Source organism: Nylanderia fulva, unplaced genomic scaffold, assembly GCF_048542155.1.
Source record: "Nylanderia fulva isolate GAGA-0341 unplaced genomic scaffold, ASM4854215v1 Scaffold18, whole genome shotgun sequence".
Lineage (NCBI taxonomy): Eukaryota > Metazoa > Arthropoda > Insecta > Hymenoptera > Formicidae > Nylanderia > Nylanderia fulva.
The window spans coordinates 3,069,083-3,093,762 of record NW_028190055.1 but is presented as its reverse complement, the minus strand read 5'-3'; the positions used below and the strand labels follow the sequence as shown (position 1 = coordinate 3,093,762).

General features: G+C 31.8%; 3 protein-coding genes across 3 annotated transcripts; all 3 read right to left on the bottom strand.

The window, feature by feature from the left end:
- Positions 1-58: 58 nt before the first annotated feature.
- LOC114935590 (tripartite motif-containing protein 2) lies at positions 59-12,079 on the bottom strand. Its single transcript, XM_085481495.1, is given in 14 exon segments — positions 59-4,197; positions 4,480-4,615; positions 4,694-4,801; positions 4,893-5,075; positions 5,152-5,454; positions 5,456-5,589; positions 5,929-6,115; positions 6,195-6,443; positions 6,789-6,992; positions 7,078-7,251; positions 7,354-7,516; positions 8,106-8,281; positions 10,460-10,669; positions 11,754-12,079. Coding segments are annotated over 12 exon segments (2,106 nt in total). The 5' UTR covers positions 8,132-8,281; positions 10,460-10,669; positions 11,754-12,079; the 3' UTR covers positions 59-3,958.
- A 2,251-nt stretch (positions 12,080-14,330) lies between these two features.
- LOC146723639 (chymotrypsin-2-like) lies at positions 14,331-17,179 on the bottom strand. Its single transcript, XM_085481494.1, has 6 exons — positions 16,926-17,179; positions 16,549-16,848; positions 16,125-16,308; positions 15,628-15,877; positions 15,264-15,401; positions 14,331-14,738 (listed from the first exon to the last, which is right to left on the bottom strand). The coding sequence occupies exons 2-6, from the start codon at positions 16,595-16,597 to the stop codon at positions 14,571-14,573; spliced, it is 789 nt and encodes a 262-aa protein (XP_085337620.1). The 5' UTR covers positions 16,598-16,848; positions 16,926-17,179; the 3' UTR covers positions 14,331-14,570.
- A 926-nt stretch (positions 17,180-18,105) lies between these two features.
- On the bottom strand, positions 18,106-22,820 carry PolI (DNA polymerase iota). Its single transcript, XM_029308532.2, has 2 exons — positions 22,452-22,820; positions 18,106-22,319 (listed from the first exon to the last, which is right to left on the bottom strand). Exon 2 carries the CDS (start codon positions 22,237-22,239, stop codon positions 20,500-20,502), a length of 1,740 nt encoding a protein of 579 aa, XP_029164365.1. The 5' UTR covers positions 22,240-22,319; positions 22,452-22,820; the 3' UTR covers positions 18,106-20,499.
- Positions 22,821-24,680: the final 1,860 nt, after the last annotated feature.

Here is a 24,680-nt window from a genome sequence, read left to right as displayed (position 1 = left end):
TTAATATTTGTGATGAGGAAATAAATATATTTTCAGATGGTTAAATTAAAACATTCAATGAATCAAGCTTATACATTTATTTACAATATATTTTATGTTACAGTAGTTTAGATACATAGGTGTTACAATTACAGATGACGTATGACTAGATTAAACAATATCAAGAAAAATACAAACAAGAAATATTATATCAGTCTGAATTTATGTAGTATTTATGGCTGGCTGCTGAAAAGTTCATACATATATATAAGTATATGAAAAGAGAAAAAAAAACGCGAATAATAAAATCAGTTGTGCATTTCCTTAAATATGCCATCTATGACAGCTTGATACTTATTTAGGCGACAATAGGACGTTGATGAAACAAAAAAAAAGCTTATGTTCTAGTGGGTCAGACTTTAAAGAAAATTAACACACACTTTCACATTATTATAATTAATGAGTTGTGGTAGAGCGTTATGTTTTCAATGAGACTCGAGGTATACGTATATGTTAATAAATAAAACGCGAAATTGCCGAATACAGATCTCTGTATATAAAATTGCGTAATTAACACAGATTATTGCGATAAAATATATCGCATCGATTTGATTGATTCTAGATCTCTCACCATACATTTGTATTTCAACACTTTGATATTTTATAGGAACGATGCCTGTCTTTTTTTCTTATTATTCCATATCGGTGATGATTATTTTTATTTAGATTTTTGTTTCGTTCACGCACATTCGTATTCATATTCGAACAAATTATGCAAAGAGTACGATTTTTAATCATATCAGAATGTCGACGCTTCTAAAACAAGGCAGGTGTGATGTAGCGATTAAAGTATTAAGGGCATTCGAATTTGAAAAAAAAACACATCAATTAATTGTCGATAAACCGTGACATCTTCTCAATAAAGGCACTGTTATGCTTTTTTGCTAAGAACTAACATGATAGGTAAAATGCGTGTTTTACAGTTTGACTCGTCGTATTCGTACATATACAAGCAATATATATGTATGTAAGATTATATTAAACGTAGCCTATATATGGTAAATCACTCTGCAAAGCAGTTCATAAGGAATGTCGTATCTGCGATACAGTCCAAAAAATAGGCTTTGCTAAAAAATTTTCGCGCACACATTCCCCGTAAAGATATAAATTTCAAAACTTAATAGATTGCATATTCAATTTGAATTGTTTGCTTCACAAATCTGACTTGCGTGCTCTAAAAATGATTTTTATAGTACATCAAGGAGATTTCTCGTCGACAGTAAAGAGGCAAGATTACAGTTGATAAAATCATCTATTTTTATGTTGATTTTTCAACTTTGAATTAATTTTTTCAAATTATAATGTATCTCTTTTCGAAAAAATTGAGAAAAATAATTTATTAATCAGTAATTTTCAAGAAAAAAGTAACATAAAGTAGAAGATAAACAGTTTTGATGTCATTCTTATATGTAAAATATTTTTTAAACGTTTAAAATCCAAATATAATTTTATATAACTCAAAAAATATTTTAGGAATTTATCTATTTAAAAAATATATTTTCAAATGCATCTGCCCCTTTCATACAGCTGACGATTAATGCAACTAGAACATGCAACTATATAAGTCATGTAAAAATGGTATATAAATATTAAGAGTACAATTACATTAAAAATTGATTGTGTAGACGAAGTTAGTAAGTATTGCGTGAGAAAATACTTCTTTCCGGGGCTACAGAAATAGACATTATAAGCCGCGTGTATACATATGTATGTGTAAGTTTATATCACTCTCGGTCAAGAAATAAGTATCAAAGAATAAGTAGATATACATTACAGTATGATAACATTTCACGAATACAACCATAGTCTTTAGACAGATTTAAACACATATTTCCAGATAGAAAAGCAAATTGCGCGACGTAATAAGTCACATAAATTTTTGCCATAGTCCTTCCTAATTTACATTCAATGACTTAATTTATAAATATACACACACACATTATATATATAAATAAAATTTTCTCAACCATGGAGAGAAATTATTTGCGCGATAAAATTTGCGAAAATTAAAATGTAGCGTCTTTCCAACAGCGAAAATTTCATAATAAATGATTTTAATTATGAATGTGATTTTGTAGGCCTTCAGAAACATGCGCCATTATCGAGATAATCATGTGTGTTTTACAATAAGTTTAGAAGATCTTTAGATAAATGAACCATTTATCTCTCTTGTTAAATAAACCATGACGCCAATTCTATCAAAATTTACGATAATACTGAAAAAATATATGTACAATTCTTAATATATTTCTAGTTATTTGTGTGTGCTTAGAGTTATCTTACATTAATTATAATTTACGCTTTATTTAGTTAAGAAAATCACGTAGTACCGATGCGCGAGTAACCCAAGTCTCTTGTTTATTAAAAAGGACAAGGAACTTTTACGTGTTATTCTGTAAAATAAAAATGCTGCAAAAAGTTCAAAAATAAAATAAAATCGAAAAGGTAAAATTAAAAAAAAATAATAAAAACTATAGCTTTTTCACACAAATCACGAAGCATAAATTAATAAATATGCTATATAAAAACGTAATATAATAAATGTAATAATAAATAGAGCCGAATAGATCGAAAAATTTAATAAAAATGTCTACGATTTTAAACAATATAAACTTGCAATTCAAGCAAAATTTCTACAACCTCAACACTATGGCATTTAAACAATCTTTACATATGTGATTAAGTTTATGTAATAGAAGAGCTTTATATAACGATACAGCTCTGTGTTCATCTTGATGAAGATGTAAAATAATATGAAACGGCAGTGTGTATGTATGTGTATATATAGAACTTCTATATAATAACATTATACATCCGTAGATAATGAACTTGATCTTGTTGAAACAAATCAAGTTTAAAAATTGTTCAAATTGTTCACATAATTGAGTTCGCATTGCACAATTCTATTTGTTAATTAATTATATATTTTTATCTGATAAAGAAAAAGAAGTCTAGCTGTTAAACTATAAGTCAAAACACTTTTAAGCATTAAATGGTAATCGTAAACATATTATTAAAAAGAAATTTTAGAAATAGGACGAGCTCTATTTTTTAATTTCTTTTTAATTGATCCATTTATATGTATATTTCAAAGACAAACTATTGTCTCGAATCTCAATATATTATCTTAGAGATAAGATTTTATTAAACTATTATATACATACACACACACACATATATATATATATATATATATATATATATATATATATATATATTGCTTCTCTTACGACATCTAATATATGATCAATTACAATTGCAATCATCATGTGTATGTGACATGCAGAACCAGAACAATGAGCAATTTTCAGACTTAATTTGACAAAATTGAGAGGATCATCTGCGGATGTATCTAGATTAGTCAGCAACAACAGAGTTGTTATGCATTCTCAAACGATCAAATATTAATCGCAATGATTTAAAATCTAATAAAATACAAAAAATATACATATAATAAGTACTGATGAGCATTTCGACTGACTTTGTTTTATGCGCAGTGAAAGCTTTGTATTTCCGCATTTGCGCAGAAAATATGAGAGAGAAAGTAACATTAAATATTGAGAAGAAAAAAAGAAATAAAATTTTAATAAATAAAGCCAAAGTGTGTAAATTGTAAGATATTATATACACATATTTGCAAAAAAAAGTCAGAGTTAAAATAGCGATGTTTCCTTTTTTAACGTTATTATTTCGTCTCACGCGTCTTATCCGATAATTTATAAACTATATATAAAAATTTTTATAAAAACATAGGTATTACATTTTTTTGCGATAATATATAACGTTATAGAGCTATAAATTTCACAGAAAAACCTGAATAAATAATTCTAAATTAGATTGACATTTGGTATCTCTTCGTAACGAACTTTCTTCCTGCTTGCGGTTTGTGAATTTTGATACTCAAATGGACAACGATTTTCTACCAATATCTGTACTTTTTTATACAATCATTGCCCAAATCCACCACTACTAGGTGATTATCCGGCAATACGGCTACACCTGACGGACGTCGCAATTTCGAGCTATGCGAGTCAATTTCGGTTAAGATATTACCTCCACCTAGCTTCATTACTTGTATTACACTACGACCCTTGTCTGTACGGGTGCCGACTATCTTGCCGTCCGCGTCCACAGCTATTCCTCCATAGCTACCTTTTCCTATCGTGTACATAAATTGGGAACATGCATATAGAGTCTTATCGCATTAAAATATATTTTTTTTCCTCTATTTTATATCCCCATAATATTGTATTCTTTGAGAGATTCAGTTTTACACACACACACATACATACATATATGTGTGTGTATATATACATATATATATATGTATATGTATATAATATATAATTATATATTATATTAATATTATATAATTATATATATTATATATATTATATATATGATATTAACGAATCACTGTCAAAATACACTGCAACTTACCTTTGCCTTCGGAGTATATTTCCTCAGAGAAATCTCCCTTTGCGGAAAACACTTGAATTCTACTATCAGCAACTAGAATCTCACCGGCGGGACCAACAGTCACAGAACTGATTAGCTTGAAGCCATTCTTGCCGACCTGTTAAAGTTTCGTGATAATTATAAGAGGATGATTGCAGATGCAATTGTTCATATATGTACATAAACGAAAATTAACCTGGAATAGTAGCTTGCCGTCCGAGTCGAATACGAATACACAACTTCGACCGTTATCAGCGACAAGTATGTGTCCGTAATTCTTATCCACTGCAATGTCTATAGGCTCCTGGAAAACGAAAGCATAACAATTAATTAGGAAATACTTATACATAATTATACATACTTATATATAATTTTTTTCAATAGAAACTACTAACTTGAAATGCGTTATGCGAAAAGAATCGGATCGTATCACCCAACGAAGTCATTTCCGTGATCTTTCGCGTTCGCCAATTTACAACTACGAGACCTTGTTGAGAAACGTCGATTCCTGTACAACTGCGACCCTCTAAACCTTCATTATTTATATGCCTTTGAAATTCCAAGTCACAATTGAGTACCTAAAATAATCAAAAACTTGAGAATATATCTATATCAGATATCTTGCTACATAAAATATTGTTCTTCTAAACAAACCTTAATGCGAGAATTTCCGGTATCTAAAATATAAATCATTCCTTCATCATCCACTGCGACCGAGACTGGCTGATGAAATTCGTCTTTTCCATTACCGCGTCTTCCATATATCTTAATAGCTTCGTTATGTTCGGTCGTGTCAAAAAACAGCGGATAATCTTTTATGGGTCGTTCGAATACGGATATCTTCAAAACGTATCGACTCGCGGCCGGTGGACGAAAATAAATCTCGTAGGTGCCGTTCTCCAGATCTTTTACTTCCGTCTCGATGGTAGTACCTTGATTTTCCACATGTATATTATCCTGCGAGCGTCAGTTCAGCACTGACAAGATCACCACCGACATTCCGAGGATGGCCATGATAATCCACCGTTTCGACCACAACCGTTGCTTGTAATTTCGCTATCGCTAAGTCTTTCAGTCTCGCTCGGCATAAACCTAAGCAGATTGTATTATAAATATTAAAAAAAATTAATTTTGCGTTTTGAACGTTTTAATTAATTAATATTATAGCAATTATAATAGATCAAAAATTGTTTTATTTCTATATTATTTTTTGCATAATCAGCATAAATCAATAAAACAATTAAGCATTTGCTCTCCTTTTGAATAAATCCTAAAATTTACTTGCATATTTAATATAAAAATAAAAATAAAAAAATTTTTTATTAAATTAAATTTAATAAATTTTAATTATGCATTTTCCCCTGGAAAAATCCTGCGAACGCCCATGATAATTAGCGTGAAACACGATTATATTATCATTTTTTTAAGTACCTGGCAATGTTGTACTAGAACGTACTCGTCCCACGTTGCTCAGCGCTTGCTCCAACTGGGAGAGAGCATCGTTATGATTAAACTCGAAAGTGATAAAGGCATTCTCCTTCGGTTCGCTGAGAGCGGTCGCCGCGTCAAGTTGATCCGTCAGGCTGTTAATACGCTGCGTAATATTCCGGACCTCGACCTTTAATATCAAATCTCATTATTGTAAAATGATACGCAAAAGATGACACTATACATTTGAATGCGTTTTTATCCTCTACCTGATATTGCAATCCCTCGCATTCTCTCTCCACCTTGCTTTTCTCCGCCTCGATGAGAGAGTGCTGCTCCTCGAGCACGTGCTTCTTGTCGCGAGCGGCGGCGTTTACGGCTGCTTGCAATTCCGCTCGACGTTTCTCTATCTTCGAAATGATATCCGCGAATTCCTTATCTACCGCGTTCAGACATCTTTCGGTGGAAGCCTCTAGACGTTGCAGTTCCGTGCTTACAGAATCTTGTGCCTGTGTTAACTAAAAGATGTATCTATTAATTCAATAATAATTAAGTTACATTTCATGTTATAATATAATGATAATATCCTACCACTTAATTAATAAGCATGTTGACACGATGTATACAATTTTAACTATATTATTTCGTTATAATTTATATTATAAAGTTACCATTTTTAAAATATATTTAATACTGAGAATGATAAAATAAGCGAGATATCATTTTGCAAACAAAAATCGTCTCTTTATACATTCTAATTTGGATATTAATTACACACTTTGTGTTGGTAAACATAGAGTGTAATAACATTGCGCGCAGGAACGTAGTTTAAGAATTAAGAAAAGGAGAGAACTAATTTTCACCTTGGATATACACTCGTTGGCTTTGTAAAGCAGTATCTCGGACATCCTTTTTATCGCGATACTAAAAGGGATAATTGTGTGTTCTGTGCATCCGGGTGATGTTCTTGCGTGTGTCCCACCGGTGCATACTGTACAAAACACTGTATCACATGTTTCACAAAATAATAATTCCTGATTTATATGCACTGAACATTTTGGGATGACCTGCAACGGAGAGTGATGTAAATATTATTTAAAATTTTATTCAAAGGAGGAAATTTATCTTGCAACATGTCCCAGTCAACTATACCTCTCGTCTTTGTCGAGACATAAGATCTAGCAGTTGGTTTACAAGGAAGCTGGGGGGCAGTGCAGGGACCCCTCCGCGAGGAATTGTTATTAATTCTCTACAAATGGGACATCTAAATGCTCCTGTCTCTCGTGTCTGGGATGCAGCAATCCTTGTTAAACAATGTAGACATACCTACATGAATAAAGATATGAGATTACCGTATATATAAATATGAAGTATATGTACACGCTATGTATATGTATAAATTATATTTTAGTTTACATATAATCCTACCGTGTGTGAACATGGTAATAATTTAGGTGTATGCTCGCTGCCATCGTAAACGCAGAGACAAGTGCCGCACGTTAAAAAACTCTCATTAAAATCTTCATAATTTATACTGACTGTCTCTACGAGCATGGAGCTCATGCTGACCATCCTCTCCCCAAGCCGCGTCCTGCGAGAAATAAAAAAAAATTAGAGTCAATATAGTGTAAATTCCACTGTAGCAAAGTGTGTATTAAGAAATAATATTAAATAAATATTTAATAATATACATATAGAGTATATATATTCATACGTAAAAGTGAAAAGAATTTAGGAGCTAAATAATTCAGTCATCGTAATAAATAATTTGTTTAACAATAGCTTACTTATACTTTTTTATCCAAAATTTTGAAGTATTTCTGTCTGAAGATAAGAGAGCCAAAATAAAAGTTCCTTTAACAAATTTTACAGAGTGACTTTACAATGCTCTCTCGATGTATCCTGTTTCACACAATGAAAACAAGCTGTCACAAGATGTATTTGTGAAAAACATCTATTATAATTAAAAATTGAATAATTTACTATTAATTATAATACATATAATTATAAAAATTATTCTTTTGTTGTATTTAAAATTCCGAAAAATTCTTGCTGCAGACAAAATTACAAATTCAGATCGCCTTTCTTGATATAAGTAATGTCTTATCGTTTATTTGACATAATAAGAAATAAACAAACAATCACACAGGGGTACATCTGCCAAAAAAAAGGACACTCACTGTATAGCTAAACGCAATGCCTCCATAATGGCAATTCTGTGATCGTCGTTCTATTTGCTCCAACCATCCGCGTTATATGATGCACCCTAATATTATGCTCTACAGGGATTTCTCCCTGCGGAAATCCTGAAGAATTCCGAGAGTAAAACGCATCACGCTGTCAAGGGTCACTCTCGCTGTCACACGAGGGAGGGAGAGAGAGAAAGAAAGATAAACGATTCGCGGATGAAAAACGCGCCGATAGACAACTCTGGTGCCGGATCAACCTCGATGATGATGATGATGATGATGATGATGAAACCCTCATAAGCGTGACCAGACGAACGTGTCTCCTACGCTCGACGATCGCATGGCAATCGGTGTTTGTATTCCATATAAACGAATGCAAACTACGCCGGGAAGCTTGACGGTCCGGCGACCCTTTGTCTACCTTCGCTCCTTACTCATTGTCCGGATGCCCGCAGAGAAAGAGAGAAAAAGAAAGAGAGAGCGAGCAATCTCACCCGCATCACCGGGGATTTATTCAGTGATCCTATTTTTTTTCCTCGAGACAGAGAGATCCGCTCAGTGTCAAATTTCCTTTTTTCTCCTTTCCTTTCTTTCTTCTCCCGAGACTCCTGGACCCTCTTTATCGCGCGTACACGACGTCGGTCGCGGGGTCAAGATCGCGGGCGACGAGACCTCGTGGACAATGTCGACGAATTTCGACGCGACGCATTTTTCCCTCTGTCTCCGGACGAAACACACGCGCGAGAACTCAGGACGCGACGACGCGGCGAGCCGCATCAGCTGCAAAACGCAGCGGGGACTCCGACTCGACTCACGTTCGCATACAGATACAGACAGCTGCACACGTTCGTCGCCCGCGGCTGATTTGACGCAGGGTCGTAGCATCCGCCAGATTTTCTTGCGATATATTTTCATTTTATTTTGTACACACAAACTTCGATTTTGCTGCGATTTATTAACGATCGTTATTTATTTGACGTTTCATGAACGGGAGCAAAAGTCGGATTATTTCTAATTAATTTTCGGATATAAAATAAAATGATATAGGTGATCATATCTAGACGAATCATCTTATCTTTACATGTACATAAATAATAAATAAAATATGTATTTTATTTATATCTGCAAATCAAATGAAAAAAGTTATATCTTTATTAAATTATCTAGAATATGTTCAAATAATTTGATTTAGAATTATAGCACGTGAAAAGAAATTCAAGTATATGAATATATTATTTTTCATATCTTTTATAATTTACATTTTTTTATAACTGTGTTTTTAAAAACTAATATCTAGATGAATCGCCACATAATTTTATCTTTTATCTAGATATATATTTATAAGATAAATGTACACTATATATATTTTCCATCTCTTCTTTATATCTACCCAATTTTAAAATCATCTAAGCACAACGCTGAATGAATATTATTTTATTAATAGATTGAATGAAAGAATAAATTAAAACCACACTTAGGTAAAATTAGAATGATATATAGACGCCCGTCTTGACGGGAAAATATCGAATGCAAATTCTGACAGAGCGCCAGCAGCGAACAGCTGACGCGAGAAATGTCATAATTTCTAGTCTTTAAAAATCGATATGTATTTATAAGTGACTTTTTCTTGGCGCAGGAATTTTCTTCGAAATTGCTACGGCCCTGAAGATTAGTCGCGATGCCGTGGCGCCGACAGCGCGAGAAGGACGGGCTGCTGCAAAAGAGTGCGAGGCTGAATCGCGTGGGAGAGATATAGACAACATACAACACACACCGTGAACGGAATAAAGAAACACGCGTGTTGCATGGTCGTGAATTCTCTACTGCGCAGTCGTCCCGAAAGGTGCAGCGACCGGCATATTTGCGCTGCGCTTGTGGTGTTATAATCAAGCATGTATATATGTATATGTGTATGTTGGGGAAGTCGCACGCAATAATTTCTCGGATTTCATATTTTTTTTTTTTTCAAATTAAAATTATTAATCAATTGTAAAAATGTATTCTCGAAATTATACGGTTTCTTCTAAATTATATTTAAATTATTTTCTAAATTATTTACAGATTTGTTATTTGAAAATATTTATTTTGGACGGTAATTTTTATAAACAAACGAAACAGAGATTTATGAATACTTAAATAATTTATAATAATTATAAGACATGGAATTACATAATGATAACATAATTATTCAAGATAATGATTATTAAGATGATAATTATTAAAGATTTTTAATAATTTTATTATAAAGGAAAATTTATAATAATAATTAATAATAATTATATATATATATATATATATATATATATATATATATACGTAAAGAAATAAATAAGCAATATACTCACATAAAAGGGCAGCAGCTCATTAAGCTTCCTTTGATGGCAAGTGTCTGATTACTTTTACAAGTGCGAAGGGATGATTGTTCCCACTCAAGATTGATCTTACATATCCATGGTGCTTTTCATTCGTATTCGCTCCTTATTTGTGAATAATGTTCAAGTGTTATGATCCTCTCTTTATGGTATTCTTTATGGTATTCGATATCCACTTGTTCGCTGTGTATAAGATAATAAAATTCGTGTTACACCACTTGTCTCACGAAAAGCGCTATTGTTTTGTATCGATCAGCTGATAGCGCTATATTTTATTTATGGTACATCCGAGTGATTTGAAAATATTCGAATATCATAAGAAAGAAAAAAAACATCGAGTATTTTTAACGCGCTTAATCGCAGTTTAAACTTTTAAAGAATCGTTGAGTGATTAATGACGTAAATAAATGATAGGAATTTTTGTTTTGCATGAGTGTAACGCATATAACTCCATTTATGATTTCGCGCCAAAAGAGATCTCTCTCTCTCTCGCTCTCTCTCCCTTCCCCAGCTTCCGAATCTCTTTTACAATGAGATAAATACCGCGTATGCACGCTCACGTGAGTGAAAAACAGTCTTGATAAACACAGTGATCAACGAATGAAAGCGCCGTCATGTCGCAGACTGAGAAACCTTATCAACGCTTCATTAGGAATCACCTATCTTGGTACTAATATGTTTATTTGGTCCATTAATCCCCTGGCCAGAATTAATTGAACGGTGGGAATGCTCGAATATTTTGACAAGTGACACCTGCCGCGGTTTCTGGAATATTATTTACGCGTTTTCGTATATAAACAAATTTATTTTGAATCTTTAATAGCACTTATTATTTATTTAAAATAAAATGCGACATGCAAGTCTTCAAAGCAAGAAAGAGTTCCTAAAAAAGCATGTCTAATAACATAATATATTATGCAAATATCTCTTTTACTTCTTCAATATCAAAAGCGAAATTTTAAAACATATGCTATGATTGAATTTTATAAAATTCGAAATTATTTATTAAAAAATGATAAATTAAAATCTTCGCAGCTTTTACAATTATTTTAAAACTTCATCAACCCCTCTGTTGGCCCCCGAAAAAATATTCAACACACAACTTCGTAATACCATAATAAAAAAATCGAAACATCTTTCGCGCGAACACCATAGAGAGTCGCACAAAATCAGACACACGAAGTCGCGAAATTCACGATACGTAGATTTCGGCCAAAAATTTTTGCCAAAAGCATATAGAAGCCAAAGGACGCCGTTGCGGATATACCTATTCGCGAGGACGTTTTCTCTCCTCTCTCGTGGCTACATCACACAGCGACGGGGGAGGTGTCGTATCGACGGAAGTTACAGCGGGCGCCGTTCCGTCGAGGACATGATCGCGAGATCGGTTGGATCCGCTTCGCGTTCCGCTTCGAGAGACAGGGCACAGAAACGAGCGGATATCGATCTTCGCGATGTTGCAGCAGGTGTCACGGCACCAGCTGTCGTGGTTCGCACTGCAAGACGGCTACCACAACGACGACAACGACGTCGAAAAGAGGGAAAAAGAGAAGCCTCTCCGCGCGCACGGAGAGAGCGAAGCGGGGATGAAAACACACCCTCGGGGGGTGCAAGTTGCGCGCACGCGCGCGCGTCACGTTATTTGGGTCACCAGACGCGCGATTTATTCGACTTCGATCAAGATGACATCCGGGACATCTAATACGACGATTCCGGAATCGGCAATAATGCGGGAAGAGCTTTAGTCCTCCTGTCAATTCCGATCAGCTGATTTTGACAGCTTGCGTTTTGTTGGCGGGGAAGGTGTTTCAGCGAGAATTTTTAAGAGAAAATGGCGAGCTAATTGTAGAATCATCTGCGAAAATAAAATCAGACGAATTCGAGCTTTGGTTCAAAAATAATTAATTTTGCACAACAGCGAGAAGTCCTGTCAATCCCGATCAGCTGATTTTGACAGCTAGCGTTGTTCATAGGGAGGAAGGTGTTTTAGCAAGAATTTTTAAGAAAAAAATGAGCTAATTATGGAATCATCTATTAAAACAAAGTCAGACGAATTCGAGCTTTATTTTAAAAATAATTAATAAATATGCACAACACAGCGAGACGATCTAATTTGCAATCTATTATGCAGCATTTAATATAAATATATGATAATCAAACAGCAATTTTTCAATATATGATAATATTAATAAAATAAGCGTGCATCATTTTTGTTAAACTAACTATATTTAGGATAATAGGCGATTACAAACATCAATCAGGATACTTACCCAGAATCACCTCAGTCCGCCAAAAAGGATCTCGCAACGAGTGATCGTCTTCTAAACTCCGAGGATGGACGTTTCTTAAGCCGACCATTTGTAGCCGCGGAAGGACATCGATGACGATTAATTACGAAGAGACACACGATGGTGTTCGATCGGATTGTTCTAGCCATTCGCATCCTTATTAGACCTAGATCTTCAAGATTTCGAGGAGACGTCGCGACACGTCCGATCGCGCATCAATCTTCTCCACTGATGTTCCACCCCCTAATCGATCTCACTTCCGTAAAACGATGGATTATTTCGCGTGTTCCCTCTCCTTTTTCTTAGCTTCACTCCGCTCGCGAAAAATCACCTGTCGGTCTAGCTATGTGCTGCGACGTTTTCACCTTTGAAGTAAACATCTGTGATGCACATCGAGCATGCGCCGCCGAAAGTGGGTCATTAGGAGCTTGACCGAAATCTTCGACCAGGACTTCGCGCTAGTTCCTTAAATTCGGCGATCGTTAATCGGCAAGAAACGGCGCATGACTCGCGCGCTAGCGAGGAATTTTTTATGAATCTCTCCTTGTTGAAACATGATAACTAAACTTCTTCGTTCTATTCTAATAATAAAACGTCATGAGAATTATAAAATAAATTATGTGATTCTTATTAAGACAAATTTCATGCATTATATAATTTTATTAAATTAAAATAATATTAAGTAATTAAAGTAATATTCGACGACGATCTCAGATATCGATTGATGTAATATCAGAGTGAATGAAGTAATATCAGATGACGATTGAATTTGTTTATTACGAATGATCATTAGATCAGTTATATAAATATTATGTACGGTGTGTTCGTAATTAAAAGAATTAATTCTACTTGATGCAACATAATATATCTGCTGTTGTATTGTTGGAATTATGCTAATATCAATTATGTGCAATTGTAAAATCTAGATCACGTTACTGGTCGTGTACTATCATTTGACATATGCATCATGAATTCACGCCTCGTTTCCACGCGTTAGTCACTTTACCATTGTCACTTTCACGTACGTGATATTCATACAAGAGAAACAAGTAAATTAGTAGAATAATTTACGGAAATCGCCGTGTTTATGTTATTACGAGTTTTATAAGTTTATAACTTTTATATTTCAAAAATTCAATTTCTGTTTAATTAAAAAAGCTATTAATCTAAGAAATATTTAATTATTATCTATTTTATTATTGTTGTTAATTGATTTAAAATTAATTATATAATTTGAATCCCCCTTGTAATATTGCATTCCGTTTCTTTGATTTCTTTAATTGTCGAGTATTCAACCGAGTCGTTGCGGTTTCAGATTAAGAAACTGCATTTATAAAAATGAGTTTGCATAACACAGACGAAGTAGCACGTTTGTTTAGTCTTTCTGGCAGCTGCAAAATTGTGCAGACTTTAGCGAACTTTCCGACAGTGTTTCTCATCTAGATATAGCTGATAAACTCGCTTGTAATTTATGTGAGCAAATTTTTATTTAATTTTTTAGATAAAATTCTATTTATAATCTTTGCCAGATACGCTTAAAATAATCTTAAGTAACGTAAGACATATTCTTAGATTTATTGATTATATACATATGATATGAACAATAATATGCATGATTTTTTAAATCGTAAATCGTAAATTAATAAATGTTGTATTAGACTTATTTTAAACAAAACACAATTGTCATCAACTTTATTTTTTGACATCTAATTTTTTACTTGTGGTCTACATAAATGAAATCCAGATAAAAATTATCATCTCCACTTATTGTTTTGATTTGTCAATTTGTAAGGAATTCAGAAAGTCGCATATGCAGAATTGTTTTCTTTGATTTGCTCTTTGATCCAATCTATATAAGAGTAAACACGTGTAAATACATCTGGGGATCCTTTAGCGCAAGGTCTTCCCCAAGATACCACACCAATCTGTTCACCATCGGCTACCAAGGGTCCGCCAGAGTCACCCTATATATACATATATATATATAGATATTTAAATAAGTTTTTTAAATATAACAATATATTATTTATATATATTTTTTCTTTATATATACTTTTATATATTTTTTTTCTTTAATTTATAATTTTATATAATCAGTAAATCTTTGTCTCGCCAGTAAATGATAAAATAAATAAACAAAATTAACGACCCAACTGGCATAAAAATATCTTTATTATTACTAAAACATATTATTAAATCAAGACAACGTTTCGATAAGTATAATACCATGTGTCAAATCAATCTTTCAACTAGATGATAAAACAATAACTGTTATTTTGTTACACAAGTGTAATTTTTACTTTTTTAAAAATATAGATTTATAAGAAGTTACGAAATAAGTTTTTCGATTAAGCATTCAATGTTTTTTTTATATAAGATTATTTTATATTTTTTAATGTTTGAAAAATAAAAACGTCAATATCAAATATTCATCTTTTCATGATAAAAAAATCCTGTTTCGGAGTAATGTAATTAAAGAATACACTTACGTGACAAGCGCCTTCGCCTTTTTTGTTGAGTGTACAGATATTGCTATTGGTAATGCGAAAACTGGTGTTTAAACATTGTTTTTGACTGATGACTCTAAGTTCAATATGCTGCAATTCATTAGGCTCATCCCCAGGATACTGATAATGTGGACACACAAAATTATCATTATCAAAATAAGCATAATTAATCCATCGGTTAATCAATGAGTAATATAAAATTTCAAATTCGTAGAAAATAAGACAGATAACATGATATGTATAATATTCACATAAATTGATATTATATGTACATATTAAAAATCTATAATTTTTCTGTAATGTCGTAGTATATAATACATAATTAATTAATCTAATATGTACTTACACTGGTTGTACCCCAGCCGGACAGCATCGCTGGATAACCAGTTTTGTTAAAGTATTGAGTGGGCAAAGCAATCGGTTTCACTTTGTCCCCAAAAACAATATCCTTATTTAGTTTGAGTAATCCAATGTCGTTTCTAATAAGGAGACTATTGTAGGAGGGATGCATCACATTCTTGATCGAAGAATACTCATCACCACCTTTGTCTAAAGTATTTGTGCCCAATACGACCTTGATAGACGTATCATCAAATCTGTTAAATAAAAATTACGAAATTATAAAGTCTTCTAAATGTGAGAATTGATTTGTCAAATCATAAACTTTTGCCTTAAATTTTATATCGTTAATAAAAAAATATTTCTGAGACAATACGCACTTTCCATCACAGTTTTAACGTTAATAAATTATTATGTGTAAATAATTGTTGCTTAATTGGATATTGTTGAAATAAAAATATTATTATATGTATAAAAGATTTTTCCAATAACCTTGCCACGTACCTTGCCAAACAATGAGAAGCTGTTAGGATCCATCGCTTATCTATAATAGAACCACCGCAGAAATGCTGATTCTTATAACGAAGGGATGCCTGATAAGGAAATTGTCCTTCAGTGGCAGGACTACCGCCCACGATTTTCGTTGATGGTAGATTAACAGGTTCACTTGTGTTCGTTGTAGGAGCACCTTTTAAAAAGTTTCATAATATTTTTGGAACAATATAATTTTTCGCCAAAAAGCTCTTATATATTTTCTTAATTAATAAATCGAGCGCATATAAAAAACGTACATAAAAATAATTTTAAATAATTAAATTATATTATGCAAATAAATAAATTAATAAACATAATTTAAAAGTTACGTGACGTTAGAATATAAAATATATGTCAAACTTTACTTTAATAATTTACTGACAAAAATTCTTACCTGACAATTCATGCATTGCAACAATCAAGATGTAGAATATCAGCATCATTTTTGTTAAACTAATAATACCAATAATCGAAAACACAAATTTTTTTTGTTTTCCACAAAGTTTAGCACCAAATTAATTCTCGTCGTTTATTCACACCGGTTTTTATATACGCGTAAAATGATTATTAAGGAAATGTGATCGGATATTTAAATTTAGGTCAGATACTGCGTATAAAAAAAAAAAATTCTGAACCTGCCTGGTTTCTGATGTATCTCATGTGCAATGTGATAGGTAGGGTGATATGTCGGTAGCTACAATTTATGACCGGATATAGTTGTTATCATTGTTGCAGAACAGAGATAAAAATGCTAAATCATAATGTACGCACCACTTGATCCAGACTGCAGATTTCCAAGTTGTAGTGCAAATAATTTTTTAAATACGCACAATTGTCTTAATATATGTTTTAAATTGTCTGTCTTTTAATTTATACTCTATTTAAAAATAGTTAAGCAAATAATCTGCAGTATATACTGAATTAGTGAACTCTCGATAATGCGGTAAGACGCGTGTGAGGGCTCCTTTTATTATTGAGCCAAAGAAGCCTCCCTTTTTCCTGATAGTCAACAATTTTAGAATTATTTAAAATTGTTGGAGATCACCCAAGGACGTCGCGCGAAATTGATCCACGTGTTGTGGATACGTTTCTGTCATGCGCGAGATGTAAATTCGCTTCCTAATTGGTAGGAAACGTTCTCGAGTCCTTGTGTGGCTGTTGAGATTGTTAACTAAGTTTATTTATATTGACAAGAATCTTTAGACAAAAAATAGGTGACTCTATGTATTTATGGCCTGATTATTTATGACCCCTAATATTTTGTGACCTTGTTATACATTTTCGATAAACAAAATTTTCTAAAAGTCGATTTATCCAATCTTTTATAACAAAATAATTTTCCATAACGATTTCGAACAATATTACATTTAAAAAATATTATATATAAAAATTATATAATATATACAAAATTGAATTTAAAATAAAATATATTTAATTATGCGATTGTTTTATTTTAATCTATAAGTATATATAAAAAAATATAAGCATTTTGTATGCATTTCAGTAACATTCTAAAAAATTGTATCCCACAAAGAAAATTTCGACCTTAGATTGATGATTATATAAATGTTGCAATTAATTTCACCATCAAATTCTTGAGGATACTGATAATACACGAATAGTTGTCATAACACAAAGAAAAGTTAATTTTACATTTTATTTAGTTTCATATATAACTGTTCAGTTTTATGGTGAATGAATATGCGACAGATATTTGCAAAAATTTACTACAATAGTTCTACTAATAAGCTCGATAACGTGCATGCTTTCTCATGCAATATTTATGCGTTTTAGCGAACTTTTTTAAATATTTTTAATGCAGTGCAGATAAGAAATTAAATATGATTGAACAGATATCATAATACCTATACAAGTAATTATTTTATAAGTCATAATTAATATAAGGAAATTCGGAGATAGCAGGTTTGTAGAAATTAATAGAATAGCGCAATTCAACTTGAAATTTTTTTATTGAAATAAATCGGAAGTAATGCGAGTCGCGGCGTTGCAGTGTCACTTGAAAAAACGTCAATCATCATCTTCACTGTATCTATTGAAATGTTTAAGATATTCTCGAGACGATATTGTTATTCTAAAAGCGAAGTTTTTTGCGTTTCGATCTCGACTCTCGACCTTGACGTTGAAAAACTTGTAATGTTTTATAACGCTGCATAATCCCCGCCTAAACAAGTCCATATAAAATATGCATATACTCACAACCAGAAGTTTAAAATAAAGACAACACCGTTTCATGTATATATGTTGTAAATAAATAAAAATAGAAAAATTTCGTAGAGCTGCGCATTCGATGATTTTCTATATAAGTAGCTCATTCTCTTTCGCTCTCTTATGTTAAACAATATATGTAATCTTAATGAATATTCTATTTCGCAAATACAAAAGCTACATTGTTTCAGTTTATCACCTGCGGACCTAGTCACATTATCCAAGAAGGATCCTTTAAGTATCTGTGAAAAGTAAAATCGCAGTTCTTATCATGTATCATGTCCTGTGTCTCGCGCTTAGCAAGAGTGTTTTTTTTATGACATGACAAGATATACATATATTAATATGTACATATATATGTACGTGTATATATATGTAAACACACACACACACACATATGTATATATATATTTAATTGTTTATACATATATGTATGCGAGAGAATCACCTTGTGCCATATTGAAGTGGCATGAAAACTTTATGATTGTCTAAATCTCTTTTGCGCGCATATGTGAATAAAAACACGTATACATTTATATATTTGAATGAAGCTTCGCGCCAGTAGTTAATTCTGACTGGGAATAACCGAATATTTCCTGTCACATATTATATTTCTTGTTCGATATTCGGCGCATATATTACAAGCGCAGGTAGTGAAAACGATATTGTTCATTGATCGTGAACTTTAGATTTCGATACTGCAAAGATTACGCGTAAATCTCCTCATTTTTATTTGCGATAATAAAAATGCCACATCTGATTGAATGTCTCTTGCGTAACTGCATATTGAAAAATTAAGTTCGTCGAAATTACATATCAATTTCAATCCTTAATTATAAGATAACATTTGTAACAGTACTAAAAATATAATTTTTTTTCTTCTTAGGACATAATTAATTTATATAATTACTTATCCTTCGAGAGAAAGTCGCAACATCGAATGTCAGCACCTTATTTTACTTATGTGTGTATTGACAGACATATTTTGATATTTTTTTCATACTTTCTAACTTTTTGTTGCATAAATTAGGTAAATATATTCTTTTTGTAGTAGTTTCGCTTAATTATATATAACACCATCTGTTTAATTCTATAACACCACCTGTTTAATACGTTTATATGAAAATCATGTACATAATAGTAAATGAATACAGTTCGTATTTTGAATTATATGTATGAAAACAATGGTAGCAATAAAAAATGTGAAAACTGAAGTATTTTCGGTAACATAAATTGTATTTGGTACTTTTTTTCTAAAAAAAAATTTATTTCAGTTATAAGTAATCAATTATAAGTAAAATCTTTTGAATAAATACGAATTAAAGGATTACAATAGCTTTTTGAAGCATATTTCTCTGATAAAATAATATTAGCAAAGTAATTGTAATTAACAATAACCCAAAATGTAATCACAATACTTTTCTTTGTTGCTGTCGAAAATAAAAAGTAACAACTATTGCTAAAAAAACTACATATATGCCCTCATTATATCTATGTTCTTGCTAACAGCGCACGAAAATCGTATATATATTATATATAAAAAAAAACTTACAAAAATATATGTTAAATGCAATTGAACACAGATATCTTTTGTCATGTAAGATCTGCAGCTGCATTTAGCCCGAGAAATTAAAAACGCATACGACAAAGAGAAAAAAAATGAATTTATATGGAATGATTCTTAATTGCATTTAATTGTATGTCAAAACCTCAGGGCATAAACTTTGAGTATTAAATAAGAAAAAAAACTGTCCAAATCAGGCTTTATTTCCAAAGTAAGATTTAAAGAAAATATTCGAAGTAATTATCTTGTAATGATAACGCACATCTTGATTTTAATAACATTAATAGTATAATTTTCTGTTTCTACTATTAACGTAACAAAGTATTAGATCTTCTGTAACTATTTGTGGGCGCTGCGAGTATTTTCAAATTATCTTATTTAGAACAGAAAGCCTATATAAGTTCTATATTATAATACTACTTTCTCATTTTACATTTTAAAATCTAGCACCCTAGAAGAGCACTGAAAATTAAAGATCCCGGTGCTGGCATTTCATGTTCAATTCAGGCGCATATATAAGAGCAATGATATTCAATACTAAGTCACAGAGCTCTGTCACTTATTGGCTATGGTAAAAAATTTATATATATTGTTTGGTTTCGGTTTACTGGTTGTCGGCCAAGAACGCGTCACATCCCTCCTCTCGATAGGCAGAGTCTTGAAAACCGTAGTATCCACTGTAGGCGACAACTGCATAGGTGATGACGGACTCAATCTAAGACAAGCCATTTCATTACTCGGCGATTCTCGACGACCGCTCAACCATACCTCCAACTTGGTCTTTTTCGGTAATGGTTCCACCTCGTTTTGCAAATCGTCCTCTGTATTCTGACTGGCTGCTATACCTGACAACTTAGAAATCGGTGAACATGAGAGACTTGACGCAGAAGTATTCATCAAGCTCGTCGCTGATTGATCGGAGCTATCATTACTATCTTGATTGATACTCATCGGTGATCCCACATTCATTTCTGCGATGCCTTCTTCGGAACTTATATCCAAAACGGAATGGACGGCAACCTGCTTGCGCAAAAAGGATGTAATGCTGCTCCTGCCATATGATCTCTCTTCAAATTTAGTAAATGCAACTCCCAATAATGTTAAATGGAATGGCTTTGAAACGTCAACTATTCGATGAAATAGCTTCATGGAGAGGGTCAACATTTTACTATGATCGTACACGCCGGTTTTTGTGGACGGTAAAAGATGTTTCGGCAGCGCACATTGTCTAGTTTCTCTCTTACCGGAAGTAGGTTTGTTCAAATCATGCTTTCGCACTGTTATTCTCATAGCAATAGGAATTCTACCATCTTCCATTGCTAACTCTGTTAATCTCCTCAATAGTGCGCCTAATCTTGACTCTACCTCCGCCACCAGCGACACGCTTTTAAATCCATCTTCTAAACCTATGGATTGTTTCTTTCCAGATGGTTTTACTGCTGTCTCATCAATTCCTTCTGCATTATCTTTCAATCTTCTCGCTAAATCAACGCCAATTTTTAATTCTAGATTTTCCAGAGATATTTTACGCAGATCATCTACTGTTTTAATGTTATTTGACAACAATAATTCCGTGGTCTTCTGTCCAACACCAGGTATCTTAGATGCAGAGCCTATTGCGGAGAGCAACATTGGGCCGCTGCATGGAAATACCAATGTCTGTTGATTTGGTTTATTTAGCGATCCTGCCAATTTCGCCAGAAGCTTATTGTGCGCTATTCCAGCGCTACAAGTAAGATGCAATTCGTTATAAATACGATTCCGTATTTCAGCTGCTATCTTGGAGCCAATCATCAAACGTGTATGACAATCGCATGGGCATTCCTCATCCGAAGGCCCAAATATCTTACTATCTGATTCCTTTAGCTCCTCGTCTGTGTGCAAACTGTTCATATCGCACTCTGAATCATTCTGAGACTTAAGCTGTTTCTCTACTATTGATGTCACATCAAGAAAATTATCGTCAAGGCCCAGTCTTTCCACCAATGGTGTAAATCGATGCAAAATTTCAGATATTTTATTAGAATAATGACGATAGTGTGTTAAATCTTCACCATTTACCAAAACCAGTTCTGGACAGAGACGCAAAGCTTCTTGCACTGACATACATTTTTTTATTCCATAGTCTCTCGCCAGATAATTGCTGGTAACCACTATACTTTTTTGCTGAACACCTAGTGGCTTTCCCTCCAATTCCGGATTCCTAACCATCTCTACTTGTGCATAAAAACAGTCAACATCCAAGTGAATGATGGTTCTTGGATGATGAATAATAGTATTAAAGTCAGTATCCATGTGGATGTTTATCGGAGATCAGTATTTTTGCAAATGTATAAATCCTTACATCCTAGTTCTTAGAACTTTCTTAATTGCATCTGCAACATGGATACATATATATACACACACACATATATATATATATATACACACATAATTAAAGATTGTAATCTTAATTACAAAGCTGACAATGTTATTAAAATTGAATTCTGCACGAATTTGAAATATACCTGAGTTTTGGCAGCAATTTTTTTCCGGATAACAGAAGAGAACGGAATATTAATCGTTCGTGGGGGAAACATAGAATCTGTGCTATTGCGAATTCACGCGGCTTTCACTTCCGACAATTATTTGACGTTCTTAATGGGTCCCTCGATTCAGCTCCAGTCTACTAGGAAGGTTTCTTCGAATCGGCGATTCGTTTACGTCGACAACGCAAAACACAAAACTATCCGTGATAAATTAAATAGAAAGTTGTTTACAGCATGCAAACAGTATAAACCAACCAATCCATTTTTCACATGGTAGCCATGTTTTTAAATTGTCATAGATACGTATGATATACGAGAAATTCCAGTACCTAAGTAGGTCATCGACTTAAGAATATATAGATGCGCATTATTGTAAGATGGATACGCATTGGCGTTTGAAACACAATCCGAGAGAGATAGCTATATAAGTAAGCTCTCTGTCTTTCTCAATATAAAATCTCATCTATATATGTGATGTTATATAATAATCCAGAAAACAAGATAGAAAATTAAAGATAATGAGAGTGAAAGAGAGAGAGCAAGTGAAAGGAGATATATATATATATTTATAGTTTAATTAGAATTAATTTTTTTATAAAAATAATTCTTTTTATTTTTCAATTTTTCCCTGCGTAATTTTTACAAATTTTTATTTATTCCAATATTTCCTATATACGCGTATATATAGTTTTATAAAAAAAAAAATAAAAAAATAAAAAAAATAAAAAAAAATAAAAAAAAAATATATATATATATATGTATATATATATATATATATATATTTCTTTTTGTTTAATAAAAAAGTTTACAATAAACTTTAAAATATTGAAAATTTGAAGAAAATTTTTTACTTGACAAAATATATCATATATTATACGCACTTTAGTTTGCCGTTAAGATATATTATTATCAAAAATCTGTTTGTTATCTGCTTAATTAATCATCGAGATATTGACTTGTATAATAGATTATACATATATGATTAATATCATGTACCATATGACTCATTTATTAAGCAAATTTATATAAAAATATTTGAAAAACAATATTAAATTTTAATTAATTTAAAAAATTATTAATTTATATATATGATTAATATAAAACTATATAAAATCGAAGGGATGTGAGCGTATTTATTTTATTTTTATATTATTTCTAAGATTTTTAGAAATTATCATTATTTTCTTAATAAAAAATAATGAGTTTTTAAATTAATTTATTTATAACAATATTTCATATATATATATGTTTAGTCAAAAAAAAGCGCGCAAGAAGCACACAAATTCTTATGAGTTTTTGTATTCGTTTTATTTTTAAATAGTAAGATAATATTAAATAAATCTAACATACATCAAGTCTCATCGATAAATTAATTATGTAAAATCCACTTAGTAATAGACCTGTCCAATTCATGACGCATAAAAAGATCTCTCTTATATTCTCATCCGCAATCGATCACGCTATACTGTAATCCCTCTTTATGATAACGATTCATTGACGGCAAACTATAGATACATGATCGTAATGAGCATGATGCAAGTTAATTAATTAATTGATTTCATCATGATGTTGGGTAAAATTTTATTATTCTTTTCTGTTTTTTCTTCGTCTTATTCAACAAGATGATAAAGTGTATAATTTGCGACTAATAACTTAAAGGGCCTAATAATATATTAGTATTATTTATAAACACTATTTAGAAAATTGAAAAAATATGATTCCATAAAAATTTTTTTACTTATTAAATTTATTTTATTTTATTAAATTTAATTTTAAAAAATGAAACACTCATCCTTTTCTATTTCCATATCGATGTAGATTATATCTTTTTGATAAGATCGTATGAGTGAATTACGATTGCCACTCAAAATTTCAAAACCTTGACTCTAATATCGAAAGATTGTATCAAATTTGCAATGGACTTGGTACTCTCCTTATTGATAAAATATTTTATTGATAAAATAAGTTTCGAAGAAATAATATATGCTTTAATATTTTCTAGTTGCAATAATTTCGTACATAATTGAAGACAAAAGAAAATTTAACATTTTAAAAAATTTAAATAATCGTTCCAATCTTTTTTTTATAAATAAAAATTTCGATAATATTTTTATATATGTATATCTCGATCCAAAATTTCCTTTGTAATTGTTTAACGTAATAAATTTATTTTTATTCATAGTGATACAATTTTTAATTATAAAAGTG